Raw genomic sequence first — 22861 nt, forward strand, 5'->3', positions numbered from 1 at the left:
CCTAGAAAGTAAGAGAGGGTATCTAACATCGGAGCGCCACCTATGTGTCAAACCCTCTCCTTGCTGCTTTAACTTTCATGTCAACCCGTAGAAGTGAATACTATAAATCCCATTTTACACAAGTTACTATTATCCCTAGAGTCACACTGCTGTATGTGTCAGAGCAGGGATTTAAACCTGTCTACTTAGTTCCAGATTTTGCTCTTTCTGCTATACCATATTGCTTCCAGACAAAATAGGCGCCAGGTTAAGAAGGAAAGATATATGAATGAAGAGTATAAAAAAAAAGTACAGACCTGGTATTAAATATAAGCTTTCAGTATGCTTTTAGCAGCCTATTAATGGTGGTTATTCTTTTAATGGATTGTTGTTAACGTGTTTAACCTGTATAATTTGGCATGGCTGTATCCACTAGGTACAAGATAACCGATATTATTGGGAAGGAAGAGGGACTTGGAGCAGAGAACCTTCGAGGTTCTGGAATGATTGCTGGAGAATCCTCGTTGGCCTATGATGAGATCATCACCATTAGCCTGGTAAATCTTGCCAGAGCATGAGATGTTTGAAGAGCTGACTAGGATTTGTTTTTGCTCCCATCCCCACTACTTAGTCCCAAATGGGAGCATTTCTTAAAAACTGTATATCTACAATTTGATTTTAATTGTGCACGAAAGTAGGAAGGCAGGATAATGTAAATAATTGAATTTCCCAGCTAAACCTAGCACCTCATGTTAGCCTTTAGTTTAACTTCTTATTTCTCTAAATATTCTACCAGAGTATTAACAGCTGAAATTTCTTCTCTTACGATTTTCCTTGTTCATACCTCTAGTGTAGATGCCAAACATCTGTGAAATAAACAAAAGTGTAAGAGAAGTAAAGGGCGTATGATCCTTTAACTGTCTGTTACTTGAATCATTGAATGAATTCTGTACCTTCTCTGCTTTAACCAGGAAATTGTGGTTTTGTATTGTTATTAATCAAACAGATTTCCTAAAAAAGCAATATTTTTTTCCTGTTAATGTGGATTTTACATATCTGTGCCTTAGTTATTATAGCTAGGGAGGGAACATAAATATGTGACATGTCGAATTTATTCTTTTTTAAGGTTACATGCCGGGCCATTGGGATTGGGGCTTACCTTGTCCGACTGGGACAGAGAACCATCCAGGTTGAAAATTCTCACTTAATTCTGACAGGAGCTGGGGCCCTCAACAAAGTAAGTTTCTAGGGTTTGGGAGAAGTATGTGAAGCTTTTGGAGGATTATTGTGAATTCCTAGTTCTAGATCCTGATTGGGGGAAGGCTTCCTCAGTCTATCTCTTCCCCTCTCCCTCCATCTTCCCTGCCTATTCATTCATTCATTCAACAAAATGAGTGTTTTGAGTACCTACTATGTGCCAGGCGCTATTCCAAGCCCTGCTATGTAATAAACAAACCATATAAAACTCCTGCTGTGAGGAGTTTACATGCTGATGTCCTTCTAGAAAGACAGAATTAATTGAATGCTTCTGTTCTGCCCTGCCTCCCTTTTTCTCATTGGTGAGCGAGGGATGTGAGATCTATTCCCAGACATGGAGCTACCTCTGAAACATCCCCTGAACATGCTGAGGGTATCAAGTTTTAATGTTTTGAGAAATTTGTGAAAGCACCTCTGAAAAGGAGCACATAGGATGGTCCCTTGTACGTAAGGAAGTACTTGGTAATTATTGAGTGGAAAGATGGGTGGATGGATGCATGGATGGATTGTTGAGAAAGAGTATGACATGGAGATTTATTTTCCCTTCAAAAGAAAAGCTTGTGCCTTTTTTTTTTTAAAAGAAGGTTCAACTTTTTTTTTTTTTTTTTTTTTTTTTTTTTTTTTTTTGGCTGCGTTGGGTCTTCGTTTCTGTGCGAGGGCTTTCTCCAGTTGCGGTGAGTGGAAGCCACTCTTCATCGCGGTGCGCGGGCCTCTCCCGTTGCGGAGCACAGGCTCCAGACGCGCAGGCTCAGTAGTTGTGGCTCACGGGCCTAGTTGCTCCGCGGCATGTGGGATCTTCCCAGACCAGGGCTCGAACCTGTGTCCCCTACATTGGCAGGTGGATTCTCAACCACTGCACCACCAGGGAAGCCCTGCTTGTGCCTTTTCAATCCACACTCATAGTGGCTTTTCCAGAGAGGGAAAAAAAATGGATAGTGAGGTCACAACTTGCAAGAGTGAAAACTATCTAAGAATACCTGAATATACAAAGGGCAGTGTCGTTCTTTTTTATTTTTTTTTGAGTAATTAATTAATTTAGGCTACATTGGGTCTCCGTTGCTACGAGCGGGCTTTCTCTAGTTGCAGTGGGCAGGGGCTACTCTTCGTTGCGGTGCACAGCCTTCTCATTGCGGTGGCTTCTCTCGTTGCAGAGCATGGGCTCTAGGCATGCAGACTTCAGTAGTTGCGGCACGCAGGCTCAGTTGCCCCGCGGCATGTGGGATCTTCCCGGACCAGGGCTCGAACCCGTGTCCCCTGCATTGGCAGGCGGATTCTTAACCACTGCGCCCAGGAAGTCCCCGACAGTATAGTTCTGACTTCTTTGCAGGCATAGGAAAATTATTTTCTCTCCAGAGCCAGGAATATGTAATTGTCTGAGGCTGGCTGACTGGCTGGCTGACTGACCGACCTCGTACAACTCGTATAACCCCTCAACTCCTCAGCTTTCTTTATCTGTCAAAGGGGGATGATAATTTCCACCTCTAAATGATGCTGTGGACATCAAATGAGAAAACATAGGTAAAAGCAGCTTGTAGTTGGCACGAAGTGTTGGCTCACATTACAGTTTCAGTTTCCTTTTCCTCTCCCTTACACGGTTTGGTGATTGTGCTTGCGGAGCTATATGCATGCTAAGTTGTTTACTAGACTCACGCAAACTGTTTATGAAGCCTTGGCTTTCAAGTGGAAGGATGGGAATTAAGTGTCCTATCCTATCATTCCCATTTAGAATAATTTGACACTGCCATCAGTCCAATTAGCTTTTGGGGATGTCAGAAATGAGAATGGTGTGATGTGATAAGTTTGCTCTCTGCATTCGTATGAACTTCATGTCCTTCTCTGGGCTTGCCTTTCTCTCCAAGGAAAGGCAGAGCAGTGCTAACAAAGGCAAACTTGGATGTCCTGCTCTCTTTTTGGAGAGTAGCCTGGAAATAAAGATTGTGAACTGCCTCTACTGAGGGAGGTTATTGCTGCGGGAGAAACTTACTTTATTTTTAAGTTGTTCTTTTGGATACCTTCTTAGGATGAGATATTGAGGAATGCTGAAGAGAATTGTAGATACCATTATCTGTGAGGATAGAATTTAAAGAAGACACCTGCATTTCCATAATGTTCCCGTACCTGAACAAAGAGCTGATTTCTGAAAAGTATCTTGTTACATTGAGTTTTTAATTTTCTCCCTGATATCCAAAGAATATTCTGAAAAGCAAAGGTGGTGGTGGTGTGTTGTTGTCGCTGCTGCTGGGGTTTTTATTTGTTTGTTTGTTTTTCCTAAAAACTTGCTAGTTGAATTTCAATCCTGCCACACAGAAAGCATTAGGGATTTTTTTCTTAAAACCGGGTTGAATTGTTGTGATCAAATTCATTATATTCATCTTCCTCCTAGCCTGCAGGGCTCCTTGTTAAAGAAGTCTAGTTGTAGGGAAAAGACAGTAAAGCTGTAGCTGTAACTTACCCCACAATGCTCGTTTCCAGAAGGCTGCTATCATTTGTAGCTGAAGGGAGTGATCAGTTATAGGGGTTACTTAACCCTGCTCTGCCCGCTTCACTGTCTTCATGTCACTGCCTCTTATGTGCAGCCGTGGTGCTGGAAGACCCCCGATTTCATGCAAACTGATTAAGAATGTCCTGTCTGCCCCTTTGCCTCTCAGGTACGAGAAAGGAAACTAGAAAGGAGCCACACGCTCAGACTGCCTCTTCTGCCTCCCTCCTTGTGCACGTCCTGCCTTTGTCTGCACTGGTGTCTCTTTGCACATCTGCCTTTTCTTCCTATAGGAATCTCTGTCTCGCATCCTCTGGGCGTGTGTCCAGGTCACTTTGAGTGCATGCCTCTTCCTGTGTGAGTGCTGGTCTCTTTCTCTTTGTGTCTGTATCTTGCGTCTAGATCCCTCTTTCTCTGTCTGTGTGCCTCCCTGAGTCTCCATGTGTGAGAGTCTTTGTGTGTGTCTGAAACCCTGTAGAGACTCCACAAGCCCTGACCATCTAGCTTGTCGTACGCGTGTACCTGTGTAAAGCGGGAATGTAGGCGGTGTATGCGAGCTTTTAGACTGTAAACATTTGACCCCTACCTTTTTAGTCTTCATCCTTTACGTTAAACATTAGGGTGAAGAATAAGAAGGGAGGTGGTTGTGCAGAGGTTGTAGGGGGAAAAAAAAATCTGTGTGTGCAAGTGCCGATCCCGTTGACCCCTTTGAAAATTGAAATAATGATAATGCGTGTCTCCTGACTGCATCAAAGTATCAGCACATCAAAAGCCAGGAGGCATGAAATGCAAATGATAAAGTGAAAGCAGATGGATTGTGCATGATCGCCTGATGCCCAATGAATTTTAAAAGGTGCCGGTTTGCAAGGGCGGGTGGGGGGACTGAAATAAACACGTTATCCCTGCAATTCTTTTTTGTTCTTGACGCTCACTCCTGACAATATTTGTTCACACTTGAGTGAACACCCACTTCATCTTTCTCTCTCTCTCTCTGTCTCTCCCTTCTTCCTCTCTCTTCCTCTCTCTCTCTCTCTCTCTCCTCTCTAACTCCACCCCCCAGCCCCCCACCCACCTCTTACACGTCTCAGGTCATGTCTCACTGCAGCTCTGGTGGAAATAATAAGATATAAACCACGAGGTTGTTATTTGCATAGAAATAGCATGGAGCCCCAGGCAGCAAGGGAGAAGGACACAGGGATCATTTGTCTAAAATTTTAATGAAAACTTTTGCTGAGGCAGAGATTTTTTTAAAACTTTCTTTCTCCCTGCTTTTCTCCTCCCCTCCTCACCCCCCTCCACCCCATCTCTGCTTTGACTGAACATAGTTGGATGTGAAGAGAAAGGTTTGCCACTCCACATATCACACTCCCGTAATGCAGCCACATGTAAATTGTTTGTTCCTTTAATAGATACGAAGCTGGAGAGACACGTATTCCCAACTTAATACACTGCATGTACGCATCAAGCTTTTATAGCTACTCTCCATCTCAGTGCTCACGTGATGTGGCCTGTCGTTAGCCGACCTGGTTTTAATTAGTTTAGACCTTCTAACCTCTTGCTTCCAAAGACTCTTACTTTTTAAAGGATTTCTTTTTGTCGCCAACAGTGGTCACCTGCATATAAAATATAACCATCCTGGCGGTTTCCTGCTTTTCTCTTTCAGTGATTTCACCGTTCACCTACACATCTTATTTACGGGGCCCCATCCTTTGCCACTCTGTCTTTTGTTCCAAAACCAGAAAGTGCTCCGCATATGCGTCTTTTGATCCCTTGTCCTTGTGATCTCATTATTTGTGTATGCTCTTTCCTTGAATGTCTTGCTCTCTGTTGCCTGCAGTTATTTGTAAAATACTCAAAATATTACAAAGGTGTGGAGAAATACAGGATCCAGGTTTCCTTAAGTGTTGCAGAAGCAGAGTTGACATTTGAACTCAAGGTAATGACATGGTGATTAGAGGCAGCCTGCATGACTTTATTTGAAACTTAAAATCAAGAACATCTATCTGGTTCCTTGCTACCTTCTGGGTGGGCTGGCGGCACCAGGGCCATTTTACAGATGGAAAGACAAAAACAGCAAGAGGTAAAGTAACCTAGTTCCACTGACAAAGACTAGAACTAGCAGCAGAACATGAACTTCCACATCCCCGAGTTTCATTTAAGATGCGCTCAGTCCCCTGGGCTTAGTGTCCACAAGGCCTGAGAAGAGAAAGTAGTCCGGTCATTTTATTTTTTGTCCAAACATCATGAGAGTGATGACATTAGGAAGAGAAGCTTCTAAGGGCCTGCTCTTTCATGTCACTCCAGGTAGTGGATCATAGGTTCCCAGCTCTACAAACTGTAGACTGTTGGTGGGCAGATCCCTCAGAATGCCTCACTGAGTGGTAAGGGCGGACTTGATGGACATGACAGACTACCTGCTCAAAGTGAGTCATGCTGGCCTGGCAAAGGCAGCAATCTGTGTGTTTGGGGAACTGAAAAGATAGTCCCTTGAGGGACTGTGACAATTCGTAGAGTCATAAACTCCTAAGTCAAGGTGCCACTGGACGTTTGCAGTGACTTCCGGACCCACTTCCTCTCCCCTCCACTCCCCTTCTCTGTTTCTGTGTAATATGTGTACTGTAACATCAGGTGGTGGGTAGGCTGGGAGGACCTAGCATGATAAGGGAAGTAGACTAGAGCCTGCCAGTTCTCAATCCACTGCCCCAGGCTTGGTGAAAGCTCTCTCTGTGTACCAAGAAAGCAGAATTGCAGTTTTTGACTTGTCCTCTGGACAGTTACTGTCTATGGAGGTAAGGCATGTGCCCATGGCCTGATAGATAGATTATAGATTCATTCAAGAGGTGATATATGATTTTCTTGTGATAAGCATTTTAAAGCTTCTGGTTTAAGGCAAAAAAAATAAAAAATCCAATAATCTCATTCCCCTTAGCGAGAGCTGGCCCCTATTTCCACTGAATCTGCCAGGAAAAAAACAATTATGTGATGAGTGTGGCTAGGGCTATATGTTAGGCCTGTAGGGGGCTAATTCTGCTAATCTTGCTTTTGAGACTTGGTATCAGTCTTTCTCTGGACCTTAGTCTCCAAATACATATTTTTATGTGTCTGTACAATGTGAAATGTGACTCTATTGGGTACAGTATCAGAGTTCCTCCCAGGAGCTTGTAGCACCAGGGGACTGCATTATGCATCCTCCCTCCTCACCCATGACTCTGTGACACTCGCTCAATGTGAGAGTCAGTCCCGGAGGCTCGAGAAAGCAAGGGGGCAGTTCGTTAGCTCTTTTGTGAGGCAGCATTGTAACTGTCACATAACTGAAAGAGGTGGAATAGTTAAGACTGGCCAATGTTTGAGTACAGGCTCTGCCACCTGTGAGTTGTGTGACCTTGGGCAGTGCATTTAACCCTTCCAGGTCACAATTGTGTTAATTGTAAAACAGGGATCATAATAGTACCTATCTACCAGGCTCTTGTGCGGATTATATGAGTTAATACTGGTAAATCGCTGGCACTGTTGTGGTCTTCCCTGTGATGCGGTTAGAGGTCTTTCTCATTGCAACTCATTATCCAGGCCCTGGAAGGGAAATACAAACACAACATTCTCTCTATTTTCTGACCCTTTGAAGGCAAAAATTCCTTTAAGAAAATGTTAGATGTCAGTCCTCACTGTGGCGTACATTCATGTATTGACTTCCCCTGTAGATGTTATCTAAAGACAATCACACACTTTGGAAAGCCATTAATGTGAGAGGCCCCATGTTCAGTCCTGATAGGGTAGTATATGTGTCACTCATCTGTCTGCAAGAGTCCCCAAGGACTTGTTGATACAATAGCCCATAATCACTCTAAGGATCAATCCAGCAATTTGCATTTTTAAAAGTCCCTAACTACCTATTTTCACAATAGACAGGCCCTGTGCTCTGAAGCTCCAGATGGGATCGCTCTCCTTTCTAAAGAGGGCATTTGAGCTTCCTGAGTAAGCCTCGCGTTAGCATTATGAACGAGTTCTCAGAGAGGGTTGCAGTGGGCACATCCCCTTAGTTTTCAAGCCCTTCCCCCTGCACACACAAAATCTGGGCACACCTGACTCTGTCTGGGGGGTTGTTTTATTTGTCTTTCGTTTGACGTTCCTTGGGTTTGGTAGGAAACTGTACCAGGTATCTTGGACTCCATTAGTGAGTCAAGGTAATATACCAGAAGTCTGATCCTGGGCTCTCTGCTAGAATTGCTGTTCAGAGCTCCATTGCCTCTGACTCTCTAAGACAGCCCATGTGGGCATGGTGGCTTAGAGACTCAGGACGGGAGACCCACACAAGCATCAAGTCAAAGCTGAGAGTCTCTGCCTGGGCATTAAATAGAGACTCAGGAATTAGCATGTTTGACAAACTATTGTAAATGTGCTCAAACTTTTTGAAGTTTCAAAGCCTTTAGATTATTTTTAAAAAAAAAAAGCAAATGAAAAACTTTTGATTATTCCTCTCCTTTCCATTTACTAGGTAAAGCAACAGTGGGCTCCAATCTCTTTGGGGCTCAATTTCCTCTTTGTAAAATACGTTTCCCACCTTAAGGTGAAGGCCAGAGGTTCTCTTAATCTTAAATTGTCTTTAATTTCTAGTATTCTGTTATGCTATGAAGATGTATCTCGATTTGTAGCCAGGGAACCGTGTTAGGATAGATGAGGGGGAAGGAGTTGGGGGGGATCAAAAAAGTGACTCTATGTGAGAGAATTTTATGTTAGTGAGATTACATATCAGTGATGTGTAAAATTATTACATATTAGCAAGATTAGGAATAGGAGTTGTAAAGCATAACAATTCAAAAATTTTTTGTTTCTTATCCATATTATGGAAGAATAAATGCCCCATGGTGGGTGGAAGGGGTGATATCATTCATGATGACACCAAGGGGCCATAGAATTGTAATTGTTGGGAGTGGAAGGATCCTCAAAAGTCCAACCACCCAACTGTTGTTTGAATTTCCTCTGTGACTCCATTACCAAATAGTCATTCAGTTATGCTTGAAAAACTCAACTGAAGGGGAGCTCAGTACTTTTTCAGCCAATCCCTTTCATCTGTATAAAGTTCTTCCTTATATTTGGCTAAAGTCTGTTTCTCTGTAAGACAAACTAATACCTCTTAAAAAGTAGTTCAAAATTAACAAAGCAACTCCCGGTTTGATGGTCTGGCTTATGTAGAACTTAACAGAACCAAACTCTTTCCCATGTATTTTTGCTTTCAGAGTCTGGTCTTGTCTCAAGAACAAATGTAGTGAAGATGAAAATGCTCTTCAAAGATAGAAAAGAAATTGGACTCATAAATAACATTCTTGCCAGCTGAAAATATGAAATACTTAGTAATTACTAGAGAAACAGCTAAAACTCACCACTGTGAAGTGGTACTCTATGGAACCTTAGGAGACTGCCACGTGGCATCACGCAAGGCTTTTAGACCTGCCCATCGCCTGCCGTATCGAAAGTCAGGATCCTAATACATGATTGAAAGATAGGTCTTTCTGAGTGCTGCATATTTAGGTAGTGGTTAAAACTCATGGTTTGGTGGTGCTTATTTCAGGAATCAATAAAAGTGCTGTAGACTGAGGTAATCTTAAGCTCTATGGGCACACAAACCAAATGTAAAATGCTAGAGCTTATTACCCTCTCAGCTCAGGGAGCAGTCTCGGGCTCACTTCATACGTGTGGACCTCCATAACATCTCTACCCTCTCTCTAGAGGGTCCATTCCAGCCTCCCGGACTGGGATGCTTCCCGAGTATTGGAATCAAGAGATGCCTCCACTTCACAGGTTCTGTGGCGTGTAGGGTCTCTGCACGTTCTGCCTCTAATAAAACCTTGTCCCTGAACTCAAGCTAAGTGCCCCCTGAGGACTGCCAGCACAGTGCCCTAAGCAGAGCAGCTTGGCGTTTTCATCTTCCAGTCAGATGTTACGCCTTCTTATGCTGGATTTTCTTCACCTTTCTTTCTACACATGTTCATAGCTCTGTCTTTGCAAATTGTTCAGTTGTGTTCAGTTGAAGCTTTGCTATTCCATCTTTCCCTCTCCTCTCCCCTTAACCTTTCTTCTCCCCCAACCCCAGCCTGAAACCCAAGTAAATTAGCTTTTCACCCCTGCCCCCCAGTTAAAAAAAATCCCATACTCCTCCAGCAGTGTCTGTTCTTGGATTTGCAGTCAGCAGCCATCTCCAATAACCATCCAGCTGTCAGCTTCGCAGCTCCCCACTACCTCCCACCTCCCCCATCACTCACCAGAGGAAAAAGAGAGCCAGAGCCAGAGCTTGAAATATATCATGCAATAGTGTATCATGAATTTGTTGTGAATCACAGCGGTGAAGCAGGTTTATTTATTTCTGAGACCTTAAATCAATACAAAGTAGGTCTCTTAGTTCTGAAGCTGGGATGGAGTGTGAAAAAATGAGCCCATTGTACTCTTAAAACTTTGGGGAAAGGAGATGACAGCTATATAATTCCATTTACCAGGCACTAGGGGCTTTAATGTGAAGGTGACAGGGAGCTCTTTGTGCATTTAGAGCACCATATCTTCTAAATAAAAGATCTGTAGACTTGATAGTGGAGCATAGCTCTGAGTTTAATAATCTCCAAGCATTAGACCGAGCCAATATGTTTCCAAGTCAGAGAGGTCCCCCCCACACGCTCATAAATTAAAAGTGCAAGAACTGCACACGTTGGTAGATTAGAAATGCAAGGACTTCAGTCTTCCAGGGGGAAGACAGACCTGGTCCCTGGCTGTGCACAGACTGCTGTGTGAATATGATAAAGACGCAGGAAACGAGACTGTTTAGAAACCTGACTCCTGGCTGTTCATCATTCTCGGGAATGTCCCCTGTGCATGGATCCAAATCTGGCTATGTCCCCTCTCATTCAGAGTGGCCATCTTCACACAGTCTAATCAGCTGATGTACACAGTCAGGGTGTTGAATTATGAAAGGAGAAGCTTTCAGAGCTGTTTAGATTGAGCTGTAGATTATCATGCCCAGGCTTCAGGTTTTTCTGGTTGATTCTTCACTGGTTCCTAGTTTTTTAAATGTCTCAGAGTCTGGAATTTAAGCCCTTTAAAATAGTTTGCACATAAGAGAAATTGAGAAATCGGTGTTTATTAAGGAAAAGAACTCACCCAATTTTTGTTGTTGTTGTTGTCGTACATGGGCCTCTCACTGCTGTGGCCTCTCCCGTCGCAGAGCACCGGCTCCGGACACGCAGGCTCAGCTGCCATGGCTCACGGGCCCAGCCGCTCCGTGGCATGTGGGATCCTCCCGGACCGGGGTACGAACCCTTGTCCCCTGCATCAGCAGGTGGACTCTCAACCACTGCGCCACCAGGGAAGCCCCTCACCCAAATTTATCCAACAGCATAAGATGCAAATATGAGAAGTCAAGACCATTGGAACATATAATCACGTTTTGGGTATCTTCATTTTCTATCTAACCCTCTGATAAAATGTCTTTTCAACAGCTAAAGCAGGTTTATGCAGTTCAGTAGAGCAACCCTAGTATAATATGACTTGATAGTACATAGAGTTACTAGCTTAATTCTAGCCCAGGTAAAGAATTTTGAAAGGAAAACCCAGTGTCTACACTGGGGAAAACTAAAAGGAGAGGAAAATTGAATCACTCATTTTGCTTAAAGAATCTGCTACACATTATAACACTAATAGGAAAGACTTCATTTGCTTATAGTAGTTCAGCTTGCTGAAAATACAAACCAGAGCTGAGTTTTGATAGAGCAGTGAGAATTATGGCAGTTCACCTGCATTTATTGTGTGCCTGTTGTGTGTAAAGCTCTGTTCTTATGCTATGGGTGTACAAAGATGATTCCTGCTCTCATGGAGCTTAAATTTAGGCTAAAAGACAATAACAAGCTTTTCATGTGTTCTAAGGGGAAAACATTAAATTGCTTCCCATCAGATGTAAATGAGAAAACACAAACAAAAAGGCTGCAAAGATGAAAGAAAGGTCAGTGTTACTCCCCAAGAAGCCAGATCCCAGCAGGCACCAAACTCTGTGCCTCGCCACTGGTGGGCACAGGCAGACAGTCACACAGCCATCTGCCTTCCACCAACCTCACATCCAATATCCTATTCAGAAAAACCACTGGAGGTGACTGGAAAAAAAATATATGTGTGTGTGTGTGTATTTATGTGTATACACACACACACACACACACACATACACACGTATATATAGTTCTCACAACTCAATAATAGGAAAACAACCCAGTAACTTTTTAAATGGGTAAAAAATTTGAACAGACATTTCACCAAAGGCATAAGGATGGTAAATAAGCACACAAAAAGATATTTATCATTAGTCATTAGGGAAATGCAAATTAAAACCACAATTAGACACCACTAAACTAAAATAAAAAATTCTAAGCAGACAGTACTAAGTGTTGGTAAGGATGCAAAACAACTAGAACTCTCATGTGTATTGGTGGGAATGCAAAATGGTACAGCCACTTTGAAAAAGTTGAGCTTTTTTAAAAAAATAGAGTCAGTTATCCACTTACCATATAACCTAGCAATCCTACTCCTAGGTATTTACTCAACAGAAATGAAAATGTCTATTCATACAGAAACCTGTACGTGAATGTCTCTAGCAGCTTTATTCATAGTTGCCAAAAACTGGAGACCACCCAAATGTCTGCTAACAGGCAAAGAGATGGACAAGGTGTGTTATTTCCATAAAATGGAATAGTACTGTGCAGTAAAAAAGGAACTACTGCCACCTGCGTCAGCATGAATAAATCTCAGATGCATTACGCTGACTGAAAGAAGCTAGACTCATAACGTTCTAGAAAAGGCAATATTGTTGAGACACAAGGATCAGTGGTTGTCAGAGGTGGGAGAAGGGAGTTGATTACAAAGGGAATGAGAATACTTTGGGGGCTGATGAAAACTTTTGGGGTGATTGTGGTGGTGGTTATATGCCTATGTGATGGCAAATTTCATGTACACCTAAAAATGGACAATTTTACTATATGTGAATCATACCTCAATAGACCACACTTTAAAATTTTTTCTATTTTTGGAAGTAATTTATTGTCAGTATGCTCAAGTCTGTAGCTAAATGAGCAGTTGATGGATCCCTGAGATGAGTGATTTCGTTTGACATCAGTTTTGACTCCAGAAGCCTATGCCTGTTCTCATACATTTAACAAGTAAACTGTCATGTGGCTCTTCTCTACCCCAGTTACATTAAAAATGCGTCTCTGTTCCTCACCAGTCTGTCTTCAAATCCTTACCATCCTTCTGCCGTCTAACTCATTCCTCTGTTCTCCCTACATCTCAGTAAACAGAGATCTTCCCAGTGTCATTTCTGGCCTGTATCACCTCAGTTTCTTTTTGACTGAATATCTTTTCTACCACTGGTAGCTCCGTCCCTTTACTCCAGTTTATCCATCAGCAAACCTGATCACTTTATAATTTTGCTGCTAATTGAGAGATTTTTGGTCTTGCAGTGGACAGTGTTGAATCCAGCCATGGCTCACACCAGAGCCTTTCCCATTCTGTGCCAGCAGTGTGTTACTGTGCCCCTTCTCGGTCCCCAACCCTAGCCTTCCAGCTGCCAACCAGCTCTGGAGGGTTTGCCAGTGACAATAGTGGCAACAAAGTGGGGAGAGGAACTTGTAACCCTGAGTCTTTGTATTCAGAGACTGTGTTTTGGAACCCCCAAGTATTCTTGGTCTCATAGGCACTGGTCCTGTCTCCCTAGAGATTTAGTTCCATTCACCCTTGGATATATTCCTGGAGAAACATTTACACAGTAATATGTGCTGCACCACTTAAAACTGTTAATTGGAGATTGAATTACTTGTCAGCTTTTAAAAATGTAGTCCTGTCAGGTCAAGGAGGAGGGTGTTAGCAGCATGAGTAGATGAGCTATTGCATATTTTCTTCCCCTTCCTCTTTTTTCTCCCCCCTCCCTTTTCCTCTCTCATCCTTTCTCCTTTCTTTTGTTCCCGTTTTAATACTTCTTCCGTGTTCCCACTTATTCTTTCTCATCTCTCTCTTTCTGCCTTAGCCAAACCTTTATTGATAACCTGACAGGTCCCCAGAACGACTTTAATATCTAGAATCATGGATGAAGTCCAGTGATGACAGTTGCTCAGGAAATTTACAAAACTCCTCCTCACATCCTCTTGAGAATAGAAATATCGTAATGAGATGGAGTATCGCAGCAAGGACTCAGCTCGTGTAGCCTAATTCTTAGATGCAGGAGGACTTTTGTACTCCCTGCTTCTTTAACTGACCCATCAGGAATGTTTAAAGGGGGAAAGGTTGGATAGAGGGAGGAAAGCAGCAGAATTCATTTTTTATTCCATCGATATGCATCATTATTTTTCACATCTTCAGCACATGATTGCAAATATTTGCTTATAAGTCGAAAGGTCTCCAACATAATGTATATATCAGGACAAAAGCAATTTTTTAAAAACAATTGAGCTAAGTTACATCTATGAAACTTGGAAATCTCAGTGCCTGTGTGCTGACAAACATCCTGACAAGTAAATACTACATTCATTCAGTATTACACAGTGATTTCATTTGCACAAAACCTCACAGTGCTCTGCCACTTCAGTCAAATGTCTGGAGCACTGGGGAAGGGAAGAACGTGTTTATCTTGATCTCCAAAAAGGGATTTAAGGGCGAGAGCAGGCGGTCTATTAGACTGTTTTCATTGCCTGTCAGCTGTGGTAAACCTGAGCTGTCTGCAGTGTCTCTAGATAAGGGGCAACAGCAGCAGTGGCTAAGGCCTCTGCATGTATGTATGTATAGCTGCATTCATTTGTACTTCCTGTGTATCTCAGAATTTCTAAAGGCTATGCAGCATCTTTCGTGGAGCCTTTAACATTTGCGTTCTGCTAATCACTGGCTGTATGCAGCGCTCTTAATTCCCAGGTCTGCCAGCTGTAAGTGCTGGATGAGGCTGAAGTTTATATGGAGAGTGAATGGAGATCCTCTTTCAGGCTCAGCTCTGCGGCGTGGGCACTCTTCAGCGGGGGACCTGAGATGGTGCCTGTTCCTAGTATCGCATGGCACTGCCTCTCCACTTAGACCTGGGGGCAGCAAAGTGGGGCCTCATCAGAGTCACCTCTGTTTGAGTGGTTCCTGTGTTTAAGTGGTTATTGATGCTTGTTGGGCAGATAAACTAAAAGTTTGTATCATGCAGTATAAAATGTGAGAGGAATAATTTCGGAACTGGAACATGGCAAGCAACTTGACTTATACAAGAATGCATATGTCCAAGTTGGAAAAAAATTGGTGAATGAATCTTGCCCACTTCATGAAAATATTATGTAAATGAGGGTTGTTTATCCCAGGTTTTTCTGTAGAAGATTGGTAGGGCAGTAGATGGAAGAATAAAACAGTGGGTTCTTTACTTTGCCTTCCTCAGTGCTCATCAGGGTTAGTGTAACTGTTCCAGCGCAATCATCATTTCAGAGTTAGGCAGAATGGATTTTGTCCTCGCCCAGATTCTGCTTTTGCAGTTGGAGCTTTTGTTGTGAAGTATTCTAAAATCATTAAAACCACTTGAGTCAGCAATGACCCCCATAAATCAGGAGCTATTGTGTGTGCCCTCATTCTCCTGGTGCATGCTCCAAACATATGGTCATTGAAGATGAACTGGAGGCGCCTGCTTTCTCTTCGCTGATTGTTAAGTAGCTATGATTGTTGGCATTTGTTTGTGGTTAGTGAAGCAGGTTTCATTTTTGTGTGTCCTTCCCCTCTTCACCCCCTACCTCATGTGATAAGGCTGATCAGAGAGAGCTCTTCGGATACTCTCTTAGTCTGTCCTATAATTTTTGTCTTTAATTCCCAAATTAAATGAATCCTCTTACATGACAAACATTTCTTTAGCCCAGGGTAATGTTCTTCGTTGTGGTAAGCCCTGGTTTTCTTTCTGAACCCAGAGGAGAAGAAATGTATAAATACTGCCGCCTTTTCAGAACAATGCCAACACGTCAGAGCCTGAGTTTCCACTTGTAAAGGGAAGACATACCAAGTTATTAAACTCTTGCTCCTTCCAAGTCTGTCTCCTATTAGTTTGTAAGAATATGGGGTAGAATGGGGAGATGAGGGGGCCTCCAGGAGTAGCCCAGTTCTAGAGGCTCTCTTCCTCTTTGAAATGAAGGGGCAAAGACATCCGAGGAAGGTGTATTTGAACAGCTAAGCATCTCTTGGTCTGGTTCAGTCCCTTTTTCTGAAATTGGTCCTCGATGGGTTCATTGCTGATTTTGGAGAGGTGTGAGGTTCTAAGTGGTTGGACATTATCAAGTACTAGAGACAGTGTTTCATGGGAAAGAAAATAGCGTTTCTGAGCAGAAAATAGCCCCAGCTCTGTCTTCTAGGCAGTAAGCAGTTCTGGACTCCTGTCATAGATTGTAGGTATCAGATATTCAGGGTCAGCACAGTGTCTCCTTTTTATTTCGTTTCCCCCTTTCCGATTTTATTTTAATAATTAAAAATACTGCTGATCACACTGAATGACTTCTGGCAGAGAGGCCGTCTGTCCCAGAAGGACCAGTTGTGGGCCATCAGGTTTATGACATCCATAAAACCGGAGCCAGATCAGAGCGCGGCCTCCCTGAGTGACAGGGTTTCTGCCTCCACCAGGGTCCCCCGTCATCTGACTGCTTTGGACATTTGTTTGGGGTTGGTTTTTCATTCTGTTTTGTTTCCTGATGCATGTGCGAGTGTGCCTGTGCACACATTTAAAGATAGAAATGAAACAGGTATGTAATGCCCTCTGCCTGTTAGAAAGACTAAAGCCATAAAAATAACAAACGGCGAGTATTTGCTAGAATGTCAAAGTTATGAGTTTATTTTGTAATGATGTGCTCCTGCCTTCATGAGGTAAACTGGCCGTGGCGGAGGTGTTATTAGTAATATGGACTCAGTGGAGCAGAAAGCTGAGTGACCGAGAGATCAGTGTATCAGTCAGGGAGAGGGCAAATGGAAAGAGACAGCAGGAGAATGAGAAAAGAGCCACAGCGCCTGGGCTGAGATGAAAGACAGACCGAGAGGCGGATGGGAACCCAGTGGTCAGATACGGCCTCCCTGGATCTGGGGGCTCCTTCAAAGGAGCTGCTGCTGTGTTACTCAGCTCAGGGCTGCCTGCAAAGGCTTGTTCTCTGTGCTTCCTTAGCGAGGAAAGCAGTAATCCGAGAGCCATTTTGCTTCCCATATTCCTTTCAGAAGAGTGTTTTCCATCCTTCCTAGCTGAAGTTAAATGGGACCAAGGCCAGCTGGGTCACATGGAGGTCATTGCTTTGGCCACCACCTTCCTCAGCCTTTGGCAGGTCTTGATGTTGGGGCTGACCCAGCATGCAGAGGAACCAGCTCCTAACAGGAAGGGGCAGGCTGGGAATATACAGGTAGAATTTGCTGGTCTTTCATTTATTCGCTTCTCCCCAGAGACTGGAAATGAATAAAAGTAAGGAAGAAATTTTGTGTTATGGTTATTTTCTAAAGAAGGAAAGGGAAGAGAAAAGGTAAAATACAGTAAGCGCTCTGCAACCGTTAAGAGCTCTCCAGGGCTACCATAGATGACTGGCAATTACTACACACTCAGAAGTTTGCAGTAGTCAGTGATCAGGCCGCCCAGCTTCCATCTGCTGGGTCAGAAAACCTCCCTCCCTGAAAGAAATTATTAACCAATCTTCAAGGGAAAAAGAAACCCTACAATTTCCAAGTCGAAGAATATTTTTTCTTCCTTTTTTTTTCTTTTTTAAAGGAAACTTTATGGTTTCCAATTGCAGATGCCCTTCAACCTCACAAGGGTTAAACTCCTCTAGGGATGGATACACCAGGGAATTGAGGCCCTGAATTCCCTGGAACCTTGGGAGGGAAGGACGCAGGAGAGGCAGGTTTGGGTATAAATCACTACCCTGCACCCAGCACACAAAGAGGACTGTCGGCTCAAGGGTTCATTCATGTATGTGTCATGAGTTGCTTCAGGATTTTGCTTTAAAAATCCAATGTAAAGGGGAAAATTAACCCTTAAAAAATGAGGCATCCAAACCTCACAGTGTTTCTATTTAACTGAGACTCATCACTTGAGGTTGTCAAAAGACAGGCACATTCCCTCTACTGTGCCTACAGGCAGCAGCTCGGCCAGGCCTGCAGGCGATGACGTAGCCTATGTCTCAGGGTCCAAGCTTTACCACTGCCATGATTTCAGCTCAGAGTCAAGTATGCCATGCACATCTGTGGCAGCTAGTAGAGAGAGAGAGAGGCTTGCTGGTGTTTAAATTGCAACAGAATATGTGATTGTTTAAAAGCCTTTTGTGTTTTCCAAGTTTTCTTTTTAGGACAAAGGTCCAGATAGTCCCTCAGCACAACCCACGGAGGCTGGACTCTGTCTTGTGGAGAAAAGAATCCATTTTCGTGGGAATTACGAAATAGACTTTGCCTTTCTCTCTGTCTGGACGGATGTCTTTTCCCTTGTTTATTTCTCTAGGTCCTCGGAAGGGAAGTATACACCTCCAATAACCAGCTCGGGGGCATCCAGATCATGCATAACAATGGGGTGACCCACAGCACTGTCTGTGATGACTTTGAAGGGGTGTTCACTGTCCTGCACTGGCTGTCCTACATGCCGAAGGTAAGCCCTCCCCCCTTCCTTCCAGCACCGAGGAAGCCCATAGCACCCAGCCTTTGCAGCAGAGTTCACTGCCTCTGCGTGTGCGACTGTTTTATAGTAGAGGGATTTTTTTACGATATGTTCTCTGGAAGCCGTTGATTTCTTTTTTTTCCTTAAAGCCATCTTTTACCTCCTACCTTTAAAATGCCTTTGGATTTCATTGGTTAGGCCCCTTTCTGATGATTTCCAGCCACAGAAGCCTTCGTGTCCTATCTGGGCTCAGATCCCAGCTTATTAAGGCTTCTTCCTCATTGTGGGTCTTCCCCTTCGTAATCGGTATCCACCCCTCTGGGGAGCTTGTCGGAGAGCCTGGGCACACTGAAACCAGGAGTCAGAATGCCCTACTTTCTGCCAGGCTCCTACATGAGACTTGAGAGCTGTACATGTTCCTCAGGGCTTGGCTCGAGATTAGGGTTCTTCTAGCTGATGATTGGGACTAACGGGTGTGACTCCATATGTGGTCCCTGCTGTCTTTGTCCATAACGATTGTTGCTGAGTTGGAGTTGTTCACTGACTGCTGTGCTCTTCCCCCCCAATCTCCTTTCAGAGTGTACACAGTTCAGTTCCTCTCCTGAATTCCAAGGATCCTATAGATAGAGTCATCGAGTTTATTCCCACAAAGACTCCATATGATCCTCGCTGGATGCTGGCAGGCCGTCCCCACCCAAGTATGTACACATTTGAGGGTCTGTGGCACCCTGGCCCTCAAACTTCCAGTCTTCCTTTCAATCACTAACCAATTCCTGCACAATAGTATATGACAAAGAAAACAAAGCCACTGAAGTACCTGGAAATGAGGGAAATCTGAAAAACAGCTCTCTGAAGAAAAAAGTGGAAAATCCTTCAAGAACAAATGAAAAATGAATGAAATCAGCCATTGAGTCATAAGCACTGGAGTCATTAATACATTTCTTTTCTGTTATTAGAGCACTTATTATTTAATGGGCTCAAAGACTTTAAAACAGTTAAATATAAGCCATAAAGTCATAGAATTACAGGACCAGAATCTTTGACCATCTAGTCTCTGTAAACAGAGATTGATCAGCTAAGTTCTGGGAAAGGTCTTTGAGACCCTCCACTATAGAGTGTGACTACACTCTTCCCAGCAAGCTGTTGCTGGGCACCCACCCTGCATGCGCCCTTCTTCTCATATGATTTTGGTAATAGTATTGATCTGTGCCTTAGTTATTAATGTAAGGTTGCTTTGTAAGATTATTTATTCATGAAGAGACTGTGCAGAACTTTTAATGTGATAACTGTATCAAGTAAGAACAAGCCCTCCCTCCATGTTTATCTAATATATCCCTCTGTCTTGGGGCTGATTTTACCAAACTTAAAAAACAAAAAGAGGGGAAAAAAGAGGCAACTCCACGTAAGGCAAATGTACATTCTTGTTTGTCTGTCCATTTGGCGATTTTAACAAACCTTATTTAGTGGGAAGTTCTTTTGTGAAGCCCCAAACCCCCCTGCTACATTTTGAATCTATTTTTTTTAGGCTTTTTGAGAAAGTGTTTGTTCTTTTTTCCATGTTTGTTGCAACTATTTCCTCCCAAAAAGGCTATATCTAAAAGAAGAATGGAATGCAGAAGATAATTCCTTAAACTTAAGAGTCATTGTGATTTTGTTGAAAGAGAAAGAAGTCTTCATAAGGAAGACTTAATACACCTTTGTGGGCACCCACTAAGCCACGTGGGCCTGTAAAGCACTTCCATATACACTATCTTGTTTGGACTTGCTACTTCTCAGAGATAAGAAGAGATGACCGTTTTACAGGCTCAGAGAAGTTAAGTGATTTGGGCAAGGTCTCACAGCTAATACGTAGGAGTTGGGCTTAATCTGAAGCCTAACTATAGATACTGTAAAAAAATCACCAGAGGAGGGCTGACTTTAATTTAAAATGTTACCTGTTGTCTTCAATGCCTTTTCTTGTTCATCTTAATAAAACTAAATACTTTTTCTTACATCACCAGAAAAATCACCATAGTAATCTTTTTCCCTACCTCTCATTTTTATACCAAGATTTATAATAAGAACTATGAACCTAAGATACCTGTCAGCCTTAAAATACAGGACTTTTCTGGCAGAATTCAGAACAAGACTTAGCGAGTGTTCTCCTGGGAATTACGGGATGCCACGTTAGCTGGCTTCTAAGTTCTGCATCTGAATTGAGCATGACCTGCTCTTCTTTGAGGAGGCCCAGTAAAGCCCACCTGCAATGGCCATAGCCCACCAATGACTCCCCTCTGTCAGTCAACATATAAGACAGGAGGGGTTTGAAAGAAAAACAATTTCCATTTTGAAATGAATTCTGTGGTTCCAAATCATTACTATTGAAGTAAGAACCGTCAAATGATCCAAGCATATAAAGTTAAAATTTCAATATCCTGATGTACTTAGAAGTTTGGTTTAGAACCTTTATCCAAATTTGAGCCCTCTTTCATGGGGTGAACAGGTGTGTGTGTGTGTGTGTGTGTGTGTGTGTGTGTGTGTGTGTGTGTGTGTGTGTGTGTGTGTGTGTGTGTGTGTGTGTGTGTGTGTGTGTAGATGGGCATTATCCTGGCTATTATTAATGAGATCCACAGAATAAAATGAATTTGTGATAAACTAAGTTTTCTGGGTTTTGGATAATATTTTTTCATCGACTCCCTAGTAATTCATCCTGCTGTCTCTTGTGCAGCTAACACTCGCTCCCAAATCGAGTGACTTCAGATTTTAATTTAGTGGAAGCGTTAAAGAAAGCAGATGATTCCCTGTGATAAGTTAAAGCAGATATCTCCTAGGTGAAAAGTTAAAGTCATTTATTAGAGGAGATAGTGCCGTGATATTCTTCAAACTGATGCCCAACACGAGACCAGAATCTAAACGATCGGCTTTGGGCTCATGATAGAGAGATAATTTTGAAATGGATGATCACGTTTTACACTGGGGCCATAGAGGCAAGGAATGTAGAACACAGTAATTACAAGTTGAGTCTTGATAAAACACTCTCCATCCTGTTTAAGTCAGCAGAGGTTAGCTTGCTCGGATCTCCACTTTTAATTGGTTTTGGGCTTGAGTTTTTAGGGGGCGGAGGGCCATGTTCAAATTAGAAGACTTGCTGAGAAACTATGAGCCGAGAGGGCAGCCGGGAAACAGTTATTTGCAGAAGCTTTTATGGGGCCTTGGTCAAACACGGATACCTGTGGAACAGAAGTTATCTTAAACTAAGATGTTGAAAGTTTATGTGTCTTGCCAGTGAAGGAAATTCTATGCACAAAGGAGGTTAATGACATAAAGTGTGTTCATCTGAACCATTATATTTTTGATTCCTATCAAGAGTATACAGGAATGGCCCTTTCTTGTAGTAAGATTATACTTTCTGAGCAGTAAATAAAGCGGATGTATCTTGTTGCTTTTCTAGCAGAGAAGCTGAGTCCCTTTTCTTTTCCTCAAATTTGGGTCCTCATCTGATCATTAGGCTGTCTTCAGCTTTCCATTAAAAGAAAATCACTGGAATCAAACAAAATTGTAAGCTAAGTTTTAAAATAGAAATACACTTCTTGAAAACATCTTCAATGACTTGGCTGCCTTTTGACAAATGTTTGTGGTGTTTTGAAAAAAGCCAGGTTATTTATTTAAAAGACGCAAACTCTCTCTGCTAGCTGAACCCCATCGTTTAACAATAAATGATGCTTTTGCTGATAAATGATTCTTTTTATTCAGACTAGCAAATGAAATAGGAGATGAGGTCTGAAGGCAGATGAACATTCAGGGGCCTAATGTTTCCATCTATTATAATACGTTTAAAAACAAATAACCCCCCAAATCCAACCTCCAATTTGCCAATTCCAGTGTATTTTGAATGAATTGACCGTTTTAATTTTCTGTTTTCTTTGTTTCCCTTCTGTAGCCCAGAAAGGTCAGTGGTTGAGTGGATTTTTTGACTATGGCTCTTTCTCGGAGATCATGCAGCCCTGGGCACAGACTGTGGCAGTTGGCAGAGCCAGGTAAGAGCTCTTTTGTTTTGGAAGCTCTTTTTCCTCCCAACTAAAAACAAGAAAAGAAAGGGCTGTATAGGTTTTTTACCAATAACGTTCTCTTTGTCTAAACTTTCTCAGCATACTGGATTATAGTCATGCCCAAGGCAGCATAACTGGAGCACTGGTTCCCAGTGGTCATTTAGCGTGTCACTCTAATGATGCGTTTAATCTGAAGTTTGGTTTTGGCAACACTTCCTTTTCATAATACCGAAAGAAAAGCTCTCTGGGGCTGTACAGCCCAACCACAAGAGCCATAGCTCACCAGTGACCCCCACTCTATCCCCCAAAGACCATTTTCTTTCAGGAGTAGATGGCCAGTGAATCAGACTCATCTACTTCTCTCTGTAACCCACCCAAAAGACCTGTGTAACCGGAAGAAGTTCCTTCATGGCATTGAGATTATTCAAGTAACAAATGCACTGTACTGGCTTATCATCAGATTTGAATTGAAAAAAA

At 42.8% G+C, this 22861-nt stretch overlaps 1 protein-coding gene across 1 annotated transcript in view; it reads left to right on the forward strand.

Annotated features, from left to right (window-relative positions):
* The window catches only part of ACACA (acetyl-CoA carboxylase alpha), a 232670-nt gene that overhangs the window by 172999 nt on the left and 36810 nt on the right, over positions 1–22861 (forward strand). Inside the window, 5 exon segments of the mRNA XM_082678994.1 lie at positions 416–536; positions 1106–1216; positions 18204–18347; positions 18934–19054; positions 22276–22372. Coding sequence (XP_082535120.1) covers positions 416–536; positions 1106–1216; positions 18204–18347; positions 18934–19054; positions 22276–22372 — 594 coding nt within the window.

Source organism: Grampus griseus (genome assembly GCF_964374135.1).
Source record: "Grampus griseus genome assembly, chromosome: 20".
NCBI classification, from domain to species: domain Eukaryota; kingdom Metazoa; phylum Chordata; class Mammalia; order Artiodactyla; family Delphinidae; genus Grampus; species Grampus griseus.